Source organism: Elaeis guineensis, chromosome 14 (genome assembly GCF_000442705.2).
Source record: "Elaeis guineensis isolate ETL-2024a chromosome 14, EG11, whole genome shotgun sequence".
Taxonomy (NCBI): domain Eukaryota; kingdom Viridiplantae; phylum Streptophyta; class Magnoliopsida; order Arecales; family Arecaceae; genus Elaeis; species Elaeis guineensis.
The window spans coordinates 68,893,308-68,907,930 of NC_026006.2; the positions used below are offsets into that span (position 1 = coordinate 68,893,308).

The 14,623-nt window shown below is 36.2% G+C and overlaps 1 protein-coding gene across 2 annotated transcripts; it reads left to right on the forward strand.

Annotated features, from left to right (window-relative positions):
* LOC105056892 (uncharacterized) lies at positions 1-13,968 on the forward strand. 2 transcript variants are annotated; one of them, XM_073248439.1, is made up of 7 exons: positions 1-1,875; positions 2,077-2,218; positions 2,471-2,710; positions 4,088-4,131; positions 13,320-13,465; positions 13,540-13,582; positions 13,659-13,968. In XM_073248439.1, the coding sequence occupies exons 4-7, from the start codon at positions 4,124-4,126 to the stop codon at positions 13,735-13,737; spliced, it is 276 nt and encodes a 91-aa protein (XP_073104540.1). In that variant the 5' UTR covers positions 1-1,875; positions 2,077-2,218; positions 2,471-2,710; positions 4,088-4,123; the 3' UTR covers positions 13,738-13,968. The 2 variants fall into 2 exon arrangements, with proteins under 2 accessions (XP_073104540.1, XP_010937558.2); XM_010939256.3 differs by lacking the exons at positions 2,077-2,218; positions 2,471-2,710; positions 4,088-4,131; positions 13,320-13,465 and having other exon boundaries at positions 1-599.
* Positions 13,969-14,623: the final 655 nt, after the last annotated feature.

The window sequence follows — 14,623 nt, forward strand, 5'->3', positions numbered from 1 at the left end:
CAACTAGCTAGAGGAGAACTTGATGGCATATGCTAAGCTTGATGGGGGTGGAGATCTTCCTGGGGTGTATTATGGATCCTTGAGAGAAGCACAAAACCTGATCGGTGGTACGCTTGGTTTTGTTGAGAAAGATGCCTTAATCGGTGGTAGGCTTGATATCATTGAGAGCGATGTCCGATTGAAGAGCGCTGCTAGTCTTATTAAAGGAAACAGCACAATGCCAAGACATAAGAGGCAGCTTCTTCCAACCTACCAAACGACTAGCTGAAGACAGCTTAAAAATCCTGTCTTCAAATCTGGAGGAAGGCGAAATGTAACAAGAATACGGAGTACACTTGAAAGGGGCGGCGGATAAGGAGGGAGAGGAAGAGATTATCAAGTGATTGGTGGAGGGGGGAGAGAGAGAGAGAGAGAGAGTGGAAATGGAGGAAGACGGAAAGGAAAGGGAAGGTGGTGTTGATGTGTGGTTACCTCCCCGGTGTCTCGCCCCAGAGGTCGCCGCTTCTTTCCCGGTGGCCGTCTGCATGCCGAACCCCTGGCCGGATATGAATGGAGGAACGTCTGCGGCGGTGGATGTGGTTTTGCCATGGCCGTCTCCGGTACCCCTCCCCTCCCATCCCTCCTCTCCTTTTTTTAATCTTGATCTGTAGGTACTTATCATCTCTGAATCTGGTGATTCCTCTTTTTTTCTTTTTAAATTTTATTTTGGTAATTCTGGAAATTTATAGATGACCCGGATTGCTGTTTTTCTCTCTTGAATTCCTTAATTACTCGGAGGGAAGGATAAATAATTTATGCTCTCGATATTTTTTCCAGATATTAATTCTTTCATTGTGGTGTGATTAAAATAAGATTACTACAAGATTATGCCAGTTAAGGCCTCGTTGGATACTTCAACTTTTGATCTGCAAATTTGCTACATTTGTTTTAAAAAAAAAAAAAAAAGTCAAGAAGAGCTGATGGCTTCTTTTGATAATTTTATATTTTTTAAAGCACAAGCCGTAGATACGTGCAGAAAGAAGTTTTATGGCCCTTAATTGAAACTAATGGCTAGAAATGTTTTTTATAAGCAGACACGGATAGTTGGCATAAGCCTTTTGCTTATGGAAATGTTTTTGTACTTCGATCCTTTGATATCATTCAGCCGAGTCTTGTACCGGTAATATTGGAAGCCGATGATCATTAATAGTTTCTTTTTTAAAATATTTATTTAAGAAACATGATGTCGATGCCACCATGTGAGGTCAAACCTAGGACCTGTTCCAGCAAGAAAGGGGTGCCGACCAACTATTTAATACCCTTGGCTTCTAGCTTTTCTGGTTTATGTTAAGTGTTAATCAGGTAATGACTGTTTCACATTGCGTTCCTTTTTCCCTCATCAGAATCAGGTAAACTTCTGACATGGGTTTCAGCAGATGATATGGTTCCAAGCTATGTTACCTTGGTGAAGCATGAGCCACTAATAAATCTTTGCTGCTCAAAGTTGTCCTCCGGTAGTGCCGTGTTTTCTAAAATTTGAACTTTTTGAATAGATGGATCTCTCTTTTTTAGTTTACTTAGGAGCCTCCAGAAGCATTTCCACCTCCAGTTGAGGTAGTCATAATGAAGGCAGCTGCAGGGCGGGCTCTCTCTGTTGCAATAATAGGTGACATTTGTCAGGAGAGTACTATGAATTATCTCACAAGTGTAACAATAAGTAATTTTTCTGTAGCTATCTAGTAGCTTAGCCTTGATTTTTTTTCTAACCAGCTTATGGTGAAGTCTACAAGTGGGGCAGGCAAGAATGTATTCCAGTTGGGAGTTTCATTCAACACCAATTCTTTGGAGAGATATTGGGAATGGATGAGGGATAGAGTGGGACTTTGAACAATCGAGGTGATTATAGTTACTGCATCTCTTTCACAATTTTAAAGGAGACCAATATTTTTTATCTAACAAATTCTGGGTGGCTGTTTTACTCAGCCACCCTAACCATTCACAAAAAAAAAAAAAAAAAAGCCACAAAACACACACACACACAATTTAAAGGAGAACTACACAAGCCATGTTGAACTGTTGGCAGATATAATTTGGCAGATTTGTGACGGAGTCTCCCAAGTCACAGATTTCAAGAAAGAATAGCAATATTTCATCTGGTTATCTCAGCGGAGGTGGTGATGAGAGCTCAAAGCATAGGAGATTATTATCAGCTAAAGTGGGATTGAATGCTCAATATCAGGTTATGAATTTCTTTCAGCACCACCATGTCTAGTAACTCTTAATACAGGAGTTAGGATTGCTATGGTAGCTGCAGTGGATGTCATATGCTAGCATTGTCAGGTTATTTCACTTCTTTGATGTTTTAGTAATGTGGGATAATGCATTCTTTGCCAAATTTTTCAGTATTCTGCTAGTTCTATCTTCCATCTTCATGGAGGGTAGAAAATACCAATGCATTCTATGTTTTTCTGAAGCTTAAGATTTTGGTCAGGTGTGGGGGTGGGACATGGAGGGAAAGGGCAATCGGGTTTAGGTTTCTCATCTCTGCACATTCTCTACTCCTCATCCTATACATTGCATTGAGTCAACTGCTTGTCATGGGGATTGGCCATCAGCATCTTCAAAAGGGCTTCAAAAGGGATTAAAATTTTGGAAGGTCGGGTTTGTAGGGTCACAAGAAGCCATGTGAAGGTCATTGTTTATGGAGGTTGCCATAGCACCATAGTCACAGGTCAGTATCGGATGGCTTGGCTCTTGTATAGCTTTTGGTTGTTTCAGAATAGACCATACAATCCACATTTATTTTATTTCATTTTAGCTTTACAAAGCATGTTACTAACTTTTCTAGTTAATTCCAAATCATATCATTAAACTAGTACTCTGTCTATGCCCTTAGAATTTTTTTTTCTTTTTAATTTTTTTTTAATGGAGGTGCTGAGACAATACAAAGCAATTTATAGCAAATGTAATCCTATTTCGGTAAGGAACATCATTGATTATAGAACTATATATCCTGATTGTGCATGCTTGTCCGGCTGTGCAGGTGGGTGTTTTTTATTTTTTATTTTTTTTGAGGGGACAGGGATGATTATTATGAGAACTTGTGTTTTCCAATCAGATGGCTGAAATTATTAAGTGGATAGGTAGACATGAGTGACTGTTGAGGATGAATTCAGAATCAATAACCATGGAATTTGCAGAGTGATTATCTTCACTATCCTGGACCAGTTGTACAGAAGTATGGGAGGATAGATCAAGGCATTTGTCGTATTTGATGTGGATAAGTTGAGATATGTTTTCAAAGCACTGTTTTTAATTATTGTGCAATTGTTTCTTGCAAGTGGCTTCGGGTAAACATTATGAGACAATAGTACAATTGACTAAGACATATGACAAAGTCCAGCAGAAAGTTGGCAAGAACATTTTATGAATACAAGAAGGATGAAATTGTTAATGTTGATAAACCCAAGGATGATGTGGTTATAAGTGGGTAGGAAAGTTTGGACTTTTGTACTATTGTACAATATAATGGGTAACTGAGTAAAAATGTAACTTCATGAACATTCAAGACTGGCTAATGAGGTGATTCAGATGTGTATATAATGGCTAAAAGTTGGAGGTGGAGAGTTGAGAAAATCTGTTGCTAAAGTTGTGATGAAGTATTTGATATAGAGGATCAAGTCCTTGAGAGAGCAAGTTGTCAAAGAGCACTCACACTGGCTTTCATGTAATGGAATAAAGCTGTTTATGGTAATATTGATGGACAGAGTGCTGTATGTTGGGTGATGGCTACAGAAAATGCTTCTCTGGAGATGTCCCTGAGGAGGCTCCATATTCTAGTTCACCTTTTGCTGGAACTTTTTCCTGACAGTTTATCTTTTCCTGTCTCGACTATCCAGCCTTGCAAATTTCCAAGGTCCAACAATGACTTTCACAGATAACAAAATGTGCATTTGGCTACAATCTAGAAACTATCATAAATGGTGTTAATATGTTGCTTTGTGATCTTCCAACCTTTTTCCCTGCTCTTAATTGTTATACTTTTATTTAGGTTGAGTATCATTCTTTCAAGTGCACCTGTCTATGATGATTATATATCTATTTGCAGATACTTGGCCACTGCTTACTTTTGGTTGGGGACTTTATGAGCAGGTTACTGGAACCATATCTCATCCATTTGCAAGCTAAACTAATAATGTCAAAAATTCTCCATTGTCGTTCTTTCTTTTAGTAGTTGATTGGATTTGACAAGGGTTATACTATGCTTAACCTTCTAAAATATGAGTTTGTTTATAGTCATCAAGGTTTTAAATACTGGTGGAATGGCGAGGCGTCCCATCAACCCGAGTGCCCGGATGGTGATAGGACAATTTGGGAAATGGATTGGGGTGGGATGGGACATCTGCTGTCCTGAGAATGGTACAGGGGTGTCCCGTTCCATGGAAAAAACAAGATAGCCCCATCTCATGGTATTTAAAACCTTGAAGTCATTAAAATCATTTACCCGGATCTATTTGTGCATGAAAACATACTAATTCCAGAGCATCATCTGATTCAGTTTTTGCTAAATCTGATATGGAATGTGACAGTTATCTTGGTTCCTCTTAGGGTAGTACAAATATGATTTGGTTTTATGATCATGTTAGTTGCTTACACATGTTCATGTGTGAAGGAAGAAGCCGTTGGTTTTCTATGATGTTTTTTTTACATGGTTAACTGGAGAGGGAAAATGTCAAATTTAATAGTGAGCGGTAAGGTTTGATTGCATGACTGTTTTCTTGACAGTGTCATGATTCAGTCTTGGATAAGGGAAATTACTTAACTGGCAATGCAAATAAAATGTAAAAAAAGAAAATCTCAGGTAAGCTATATGGATGTGCAAGTTTCCAAAAATAGTTGTTAGCAAGAGAATGACTCTTTCAGGTAGTCCAAAATCTGTTTGTTTATCCCACATCTGCTGATAGTGTATTAAAAGCTGATGCATCTTTCCCCAACTTGTGAGAGTACATATTGGGGCTGGGAGCTGCTTCTTTTAGTTAGCCTCAAAGGGAATATCATTTAGAGGTTGCAAATCTCAATTACATCAGCTATCTCCCAACCTGATTCTTTGGACTTCTATCTGATGTTCACTGCTAGCCAATTTTTTTCATGGAGATTTGGTGCTTCATTTTGATTTGTTGTAGAATAACCTAGGTAGGTAGTCAAAGGAGTTTTTTTTCCCCCCTAGATCAGGCTGCAGGCTAAAGGTGGACTTTGCAAAAGGAAAGTTCCCCCAACCAGGGCTGATGGGATGCTAAACAACAACCCATATGCGCATCACTTGCACCAGCAACAAGCCCATTCGTCATCCCACAATGGCAACACAACCATGCCTTGCAACAACCACATTGCATCCACACAGACAAGGCTCTCGTTGAATGTACTGACGTCATAGTAACTACACCACCTCAGATGAGCATAAAAACAGTGGCATGTTAGGTAGCATGCTTATCTGCATAATCAAGGATAAAATTTAGTTGCCTGAATCACGGACTTTTAACTCCAACAGAATATATCCTGGGGTGTAGAGAATAACCCTGGGCATCCAAATGAATCCCTCTTTTGGGAACGTAGAAGCCATTGGCTGTGAGATATATCATTGGGAACATGCTCATCAATAGTTTATTGCTTAAAACTATTTCATTCTGTTTTTTGTAATGGATTTCTTATTGTGCTCCACAAAATTCAGTTAGTTTGGTCTAAAGATCAGATTGCCTGTGGACATTGCTAACCCTCTTATAATTTATTGTTTTCAAGTTTATGAAATCTTTGTAGATACATTTACTTCACAGTGCACGCTGAAGGAACTAATAGGTGTGATATATTTTTCTATTATATTTTTATAACATGCCTAATTCCATGTATGCCCTTTGAACTTGTTCCATTTTGTTCCAAAATATTAAATTCTCTCCAGGATTAATATGTAGTCATGGTAGAAAAGATGGGCAAAGAGCAAAGTGTAATGTTGAAGATGAGGTACACTGTAACACTGAAATTGTTATTGGAAATATATAAAATAATATATATATATATATATAATGTAACCACATAATTAAAAAAAAATTACAGAGAAATGAACTAATTAAAAAAAAATTTATTAGTAATTTAGATGCCAATTAAAAAAATATATATATATATTAAAATATTTATATTTTTTTCTTAACGTGTGTGATACAGTATATGTGATGTGACAAAAAATAAAATACATGATCTGGCTTGGGAGGCGGTTAAACCACTGCCCTAAAGGAGATTTCGGTCCCTTCTCGTGCGAAGACTTGAGCCACACACCCTCCTCTAAGGTACAACCTGAAAGCCAAGTATTTCAACGTCCGTCGGTGGCACGATCTCGAATGGATGCCGATCAGACTCGTCCTCAGCCCAAATAATATTAAAAATCAAACAAGAGAGAGAGCGAAGAGAGAATTTTTTTTTTTGGAAAGAAGAAGACTCTTGATGTTTTTTTTTTCCCTACCGAGAATTGTGGAAAGGGGGGGGGCTTAAATAGGCCCAAACAGTCATAGCAAATGTGTGTGCGAGAACCACCTCCGGAACAGATGCCTGTGTGCGGAGCTCCTGCGAAACGGTCGTGAAACAACCGCACGGCGCGTACAGCTCACGGAACGGCCAAACGACGGAACGTTCACGCGTACTCAATGCAGAACGTTCACGTGCGTTCGACGTTCCACGCGAGGAGTTTTGAAACTCCCTAAAAAAAAAGGTTAACAATCCCCCACAAGTTTCAAAACTCATGAAAATATTTAAATTCAGCAAACATGTTAAAATTTTCATTGGGCTTTTACTATGCTTAATACAAGTACCTTCTAGGTTTGAACTTGCATTTAGTATTTAAAAAAAAATATAGTATGAAGATGAGCTGATCATAATGCGGGGTAGCGCTATTTAGGCCATACGCTTGCCTTGATTTTCATGAGAGTTACTAAAGATTCGCCCTAATCCCATAGTCGCGGCCTCACGACTATTCTCACTAAGGTAGATCCTTCAAGGGTACATGTAACGAAATCGTACTTCGCTGAATTTTCAGTCTTGGATCTATTTAGAGCTATGCTCAGCCTAACAGTTACATATGGAGTACTACACCATAGGGATGGGTTGGAGACAAAGTCTAAGAAATGGTGCTCCCAGACGTCACCTCAGAGGTCGTTTCCCTTTGAACCTTGACCCTGAAATCTCCAATCGCAAAGGTAGGGGTCCACTCTGGTGACTAATATACAGGCTTAAGCCCCATCCTCCTCGATGTCTCAAACACCAAAGTCTTTGAAAGACCTTTAGTTAAAAGATTAGACAGATTATTTTTTGATCTTATAAATTGAAGTGATATCACATCTTTCATTTTATTTCTCACAATTTTGTATTTGATCAGAATATGATTATTCATCTTTTTATTTGATATCTGCTGATTTAATAGATTTATTAGAGCTCTACAATCACAATTTATTAGTACTGCAGATATTTTGAATGAAAAAATTTAATATTATTAATTAAATCTTTTAGCCACTGTGCTTTAGTGCAAGTGGTGTCAAGAGCAGTTAATTTAAACTCTAACGTACTTCTTGTTATTATTGTTTGTTTACATGAACCTCAAGATATTGCACCTCCTCCAAACATGAAGAGATAACCTGTGGTGGACTTAACATCTAAATTATCTGTCATCCAGTTAGCATCACTATATCCTTCTAGTACTTCTGGATAATCGAAGAATAAGAGAGTAATAGAGTTTCCTTTAGATATCTAAAGACTCTTTCAAGGGCTTTCCAATGTTCTTCACTAGGATTGCTAGAATACCGATTTAGCCTGCCTACTGCATAAGCTATATCAGGACGGGTTCTATTTGCTATATATAACAGTGACCCTATCCTCTGGGAATACTCTAACTGTCTTACAGATTTTCCTAAATTCTTAGTTAAATGTGAACTATGATCATATGGGGTAAAGACAGGATTTAGATCAAAATATTCAAACCTTTTAAGCATTTTTTCTATTGAATGTGTTAAGTTTATGGCTATTTCGTTATTTATTCTTTTAAGTTTTATTCTTAAGATTATATAAGCTTCTCCTAAGTCTTTCATATCAAAATTATTTGACAAATAATTTTTAGTTTCTTGTATTATTTTTAGTGATGTTCCAAATAATAGAATATCATCTACATACAGGCATAAAATGATAAAATTTGAGTTATTCCTTTTATAATACACACATTTATCATGTTTGTTAATCCTAAAGTTATTATCTAGGATAATTTCATCAAATTTAATATGCCATTATCTAGGAGCTTGTTTTAATCTATAAAGTAATTTAATTAATTTATATATCATATGTTCTTGTCCTTTAACTATAAAATCTTGAGGTTGGTTTATATAGATTTCTTCTTCTAATTCTCTATTTAAGAATGTAGTTTTTATATCCATTTGATGAATCATTAATTTATGAATTGATGCTAATGCTACCAAGGTTCATAAGGTGGTTATCCTAGCTACAGGAGCATAGGTATCAAAATAATCTATCTTTCTTTTGGCTATATCCCTTAGCTACTAATCTAGCTTTATATTTTTTTTTTTACTGTTCCATCTGATCTTAATTTTCTTTTGAAAATCTATTTAGGTTCTATTGCTTTATTTTCAAGAGATAAATCTGATAAAATTCAAGTTTTATTCTCTAGGATTGATTGAATTTCACTATTTATAGCTTCCTTCCAATATGATGAATCTGATGATGACATAGCTTCATTATACGTGCAAGGATCACCCTCTACAAGGTATATAAAGAATTCTTCTCTAAAATTCTTTTCAATTCTGATCTTCTTCTTCTTAATTCAGTTTCAAGTTTTAGTTCTATAGATCTAGAAGAACATAGTTCACATTCTAGGGATCTAAAAATTTTAGTCTTAAAAGAAAATATATCCTCAAAGAAAGAAGCATCTCTAACTTCTAGGATTGAATTAAAACTTATATCACTAATATCTGATTTAATCACTAAGAACCTATAAGCATTACTATTTTGGGCATAGCTAATAAAGACAGCATCTACAGTTTTAGATCCTAGTTTTCTTTTTTCGGATTCAGGAATATTCACCTTAGTTAGACACCCCCACACTTTGAGAAAATTCAAATTAGGAGCTCTGCCTTTCCAAAATTCATAAGGGGTCTTACCACTATCCTTAACAGGGATTCTATTTAGAATGAAGTAAGAAAACAGAAGAGCTTCCCCCCACAAGTTCTCAAGTAGGCCTAAGCTAATCAACATAGCATTCAGTATATCCAAAAGGATATAGTTTTTACGCTCAGCCACACCGTTAGACTGTGGAGAGTAAGGAGTAGTTACTTCATAAACTATTCCATGTTCTTGACAGAATAGAAAAAAAATTATTTGAATTATACTCCCCTCCTTTATCAGTCCTAAGTATCTTAATTTTCTTTTCTTGTTGATTTTCTACCTCACTCTTATAAATTTTGAATTTATTAAAGGTTTCATCCTTAGATTTCATTAGGTAACAGTAGCAGTATCTTGAAAAATCATCTATAAAGGTTACTATGTACCTATTACCACCACGGATTGCAGTTTTGAAAGAGTCACATACATCACTATGTATCAATTCTAAGACTGAAGAATTTTTTTCAACTGATTTAAGTGGTTTTTTTGGTTGTTTCGATTCAGTACATATTTAACACTTAGATGTATCTAAGATTGATTTGGGAATTAGCTTTAAATCCATCATATGTTTGATTTTTCTTAAGTGTACATGACCTAATCTATTATGCCATAAATTTTGATTAGATTTATTCACAAAATAAACTTGATTCTCAACTTTATTCATAAAATAATTTATTATATTTAATTTGAATAAGCCTTCACTTACATATCCTCTTCCTATAAAAGCATTATTCTTAGTTATCACAACTTTATTACAATCAAGGACAATTTTATATCTTTTCTGGATCAGCTGAGATCCACTGACTTGGTTCTTCCTAAGGTTTGGAATATACAATATATCCGTCAGGGTAAGAACTTTTTCAGAAGTCATTTTCAAATTAATTCGTCCTTATCCCTTGATCTTGGCGGCTGTATTGTTCCCAAAGATTACGCCTTCTCCGCTTGAGTCCTGAATAATAGTGAACCAGGAGTAGTCAAAACAAATGTGAACATTAGCTTCTGAATCCAACCACTAATCAAAGTTACAGGAAGTAATATTAATTTCAGGGTTAAAGCTTCCTGACCTAAAGATGGTATCTTTTGGACCTTCAACTACATGAGCTTGAGGTCCTGAGGAACCAGAAAGCTTGCGAAAGGGCTCCCTCTTCCGATGATGGCAATCTCTTACAAGATGATTGGTCCTTCCGCATACAAAGCAAAACTTATTACTTGGACCTTGGGCAGGCTTGATGGATCTAGTGATATTTGCCTTGAAGTTTTTACCCTTAGGTTTGAACTTATTTGAGTAGGATCAGTTAGGATGGTTTGTTTGGTGTTGTTGGTTTGGTTGAAAATTAGGTTTTGATTTGGATTTGGTAAGGATCAGGTTAGCTTGAGTATCTGGGACTCTGGTTTGCTGGATTTTGGACCTATGTTGGTCTTCTATCCTAATTGAATTGAGAAGTTGAGTTAGGATTAGTTTTTCTTACTTATGGAGCTGACCTTTAGTAAAGCCATCCGAAGAAGGAGGTAATTTATCAAGAAGGCTTGAGACCTTAAATTCTTCAGAGAGAGAGGTTCCATTGGTTTGAAGCTTCCTAAGATATTCTTGAAATTGGTGGAGTTGGTCATTTATAGGTTTATCATCTACCATAACATATCTAAAAAATGATGCGATGTTGAACCGCTCAACACCAGCATCAGCCAGGCCATACTCAGATTCTAGGTTATCTCATAATTCTTTTGCACTTTCTACAGATAGATAAATATCATAAAGTAAATCAGAAAGGGCACTTAGAATTCTATCCTTACAAAGATAATCTTCTTCAGGGATGGCAGGAGAGGTTGAACTAGAGAAGGCAGAGGATTGGTCAATAATCGACCAGAGCTCCAAAGTGGTTAGTCAAAATTTTATTTGGCTTTGCCACCTCCTAAAATTGGTTCCATCAAATTTGTCAGGTTTAAGATTAAAGGTTTCATCTCTAAGAGTAGCCATTTGGTTCAAGTATGGTTCAGAGAGGAAAACTGGCATTTAAAGAAAATTTATTAGTTTTTTTTAAACTAGTGGACTTAATAAATTTTATTAACGTTGAGCATGTAGCAATACAAGTTTTGAGGGATCTTTAATTAATTTGTACAACACAAAACTATAGAAAATAATGCTGGTCAATTAAAAAAAAATAAAACAATATATAAATATGCAAGGAACATAAGTCCTAAATATGTACAAATAATTAAATATGTATGCACTACAAAAATAACTACGAAATCTCCTTTAGACTGTTATTGAAAATATATAAAATAATATATATATATATATATATATATATATATAATGTAATCACAAAATAAAAAAAAGAAATTACAGAGAAATGAACTAATTAAAAAAAATTTGTTAGTAATTTAGATGCCAATCAAAAAAAAAAATATATATATATATATATATATATATTAAAATATTTTTTTTGAACATGTGTGATATAGTATATGTGATGTGACAAAAAATAAAATGCAGGATCTGGCTTAGGAGGCGGTTAAATCACGCCCTAAAGGAGATTTCGGCCCCTTCTCGTGCGAAAGCTTGAGCCGCACACCCTCCTCCAAAGTACAACTCGAAAGTCAAGTACTCCAACGTTCATCAGTGGCATGATCTCGAACGGATGCCGATCAGACTCGTCCTCAGCCCAAATAATATTAAAAACCAAACAAGAGAGAGAGAGCGAAGAGAGAATTTTTTTTGGGAAAGAAGACTCTTGGTGTTTTTTTTTTTTCTATTGAGAACCGAGGAAAGGGGGGCCTTAAATAGGCCCAAACAGCTGCGGCAGCTGTGCGTGCGAGAACCGTCTCCAGAATAGATGCTCGCGCGTGGAGCTCCTGCGAAACGGCCGTGAAACAATCGCGTAGCTCGTACAGCTTGCATAACGGCCAGACGGCAGAATGTTCACGTGTACTCAACGCGGAATATTCACGCGCATTCGACGTTCTGCGCGAGAAGTTTTGAAACTCCCTCAAAAAATAAAGTCAACAATATGAGGGAAACTATTTGCAATTTCTCTTTCCATTCTGCAGTGGATTTATATTGCAATGCCCAGAAAATAGATTCAATTGACTCACTGTTGCTTTTGTCTCATTTTCTGCCTTTTCCTTCGGATTTTGTTATTCTGGTGCGGTGTAGGCAAGGAAATAGTAGATGATGAGCTGAATCCAGGATGCCTGTCCTCTATTTTGGGTGTCAAGATACAAGGCATTGCTGCTCGGTTTATGGCACACTATCTGCACATCTGTTGCTGTGTGTATATTCTTTTGTTGGGAATCACGTTGGACAACTGGAAACAGGTTCTGATCAGGCTGAGCCGCTGAGGTATCATCTTTGTGAGAACTCCAACTGGAACGGATTCATTATTCCTCCAGTGTTGTGAGATACAAAAGCTTTGGCTGCCGATCAGTTAATGCAATGAAGCCTGGACCCACAGCTTATTACCAAACTCCAATATGAAATTTTGAATCGTAAGTAACATAAATATGTTTACCAGATGCTGAGCCTGACCATCCTTTTTTTCAGTATTTGAGAACCCTATTTTGGGAAAACATGAATAATATTCTACTTTTCTTTGAGTGAAGATATTAATGCTACCATTCTTGAAATGCTTCTGTATGCACTCGTCCCAAGCTGCTGGATGCTTCATGTTTAGAAAACAAGAATGCCAAGTTGGTTTCTTGCAGTGCACGCCATAGCGCAATGATCACAGGCAAAACCTGTATCTTATCATTGTTCATTTGGATAATCCCTGGGAATTCCTGGTTACTTTCAGTTATCCACCACTTTTTATTCATTACCGTGTGTATTAAATATATAAATTTTGTATTTTCTAAATAAAAGTCTGGTCAGCCTCTGGAGTTATTTTATGATTAAGTTATATGATTAATTAATAAATAACATTATCTATCCCCAACACCATACAGAATTTTCATAGCTTTATCTGCAAGCCTTCTATGTTATTGTTGTGGTTGTGATTGTTGATTCTCTGATGGTGCATCAGTGAAAAGACTAGACCTGGGTAAGGTAGGTCCCTCTCCCTCACGCACGCGTGCACACGCAAAAAGCAGCTGCAATACTCTATACTCTCATTATTGGCATATTTGTTCTGTTACAGTTATTATATTAATATTCCAGTCGTCAGAGCAGAAACCATAACTCTCCAGCATTTTATATTTGATATCACAGTAGTTACTGCTGGTGCTGTTTCTGCGGTCAGCATTGCAGTAGCAGCATCGATGGGGCAGCCATTCAATACGGCTGGTGCCATTCTTACCATTCTTGATATTTTTGGAACCTTGCCAAAACCCAAGTGACATGGTTTCCATTTTTTGCAGAGGATGGGAGTTGTTTTGCTGGGGTTGGAACGAGTATGGCCCGGTAACATCTTGGTTATCACAATCATCTGTGTCCTCTTACAGTGTCCAGAGATTTAAATGTTTCTTTTTTGGCACAGGTTGGCTTGGGAGTTGGGAGATGCAATTGACAGAAAATTCTCCTCTCTGGTACCAGACATATACGTTGGTGCTAGCTGAATCTCATACTTGTCTGATTCTCTCAAGGATTTGTTTCCTTCACAGATTTTGTTAAGAGTACATAGATTTCACCCAAAACAAAATATTTTTCTGTTGCTCAATATATGCATGTGCGTATGCACATGCATGTTGTTAACTCTTTTCCAGGTCTCACATGCTCTGCGGTGTGTACTTGTTTTTCCCCCTCTTTTAAGTCCTAATATGTGCATAAAAATATTTGTTCTTGTATCATTTACTTCCTCCTTCCCCTTCTCGTAAAAATTAAGAATTCAACACAATATAGTTGTATTCCAAGCACTTGCATTGTTTCACCTCTACGAGCTATGAGGTTAGACTCTGCTTCAGCTCCACTTTTTTATTATCTTTTTTATCAACGAAATTTGACGCCACTCGAAGGGTATTTGGTGATGAAAGGATTTAAAAATATAACTCTCATGAGTTCTCTCCGCCATGCTTGTTAGAAGTTAAAAATTCAATAAGTTATAGTTTTGTTCCTCGAGGAAAAATATCGTTTTGTTCCAACCACTTACGCCGCTTTATTTCTATTATTATAAAATAAAGTTTTTTACATGTACATCCTCCTAAACTTTTAAGTTTATAGGAATATCCTTTCAAAATTCATATTTGTATGTATATTCTTATAAAATATTTATTTTGCATGTATATCTTTTTTTTTGTATATGTATCTATATCATTTAATGTCGTTAAAAAATTAATGGTTTAAAATTTAAATGAATAAAATATTTTATGGATATATGCGCAAAAAAAAATTTATAAGGGTATATATATAAATAGCAATTTCATGAGGATATTCATCAAATTTGAATGCTTAAAAGGATATACACACAAAAAATTTTAATTTAATTTTTTTATATTTTATCTATAT

What these genes read in the sequence shown, in the direction of transcription:
- LOC105056892 (XM_010939256.3), top strand. Translation starts at nt 423, where the DNA reads ATGGAGGAAGACGGAAAGGAAAGGGAAGGTGGTGTTGATGTGTGGTTA. An exon ending in TTTTGCCATGGCCGTCTCCG is followed by an intron (nt 600 to 13,539) that starts GTACCCCTCCCC and finishes CATTTTTTGCAG; the next exon opens with AGGATGGGAGTTGTTTTGCT. An exon ending in GTTGGAACGAGTATGGCCCG is followed by an intron (nt 13,583 to 13,658) that starts GTAACATCTTGG and finishes TTTTTGGCACAG; the next exon opens with GTTGGCTTGGGAGTTGGGAG.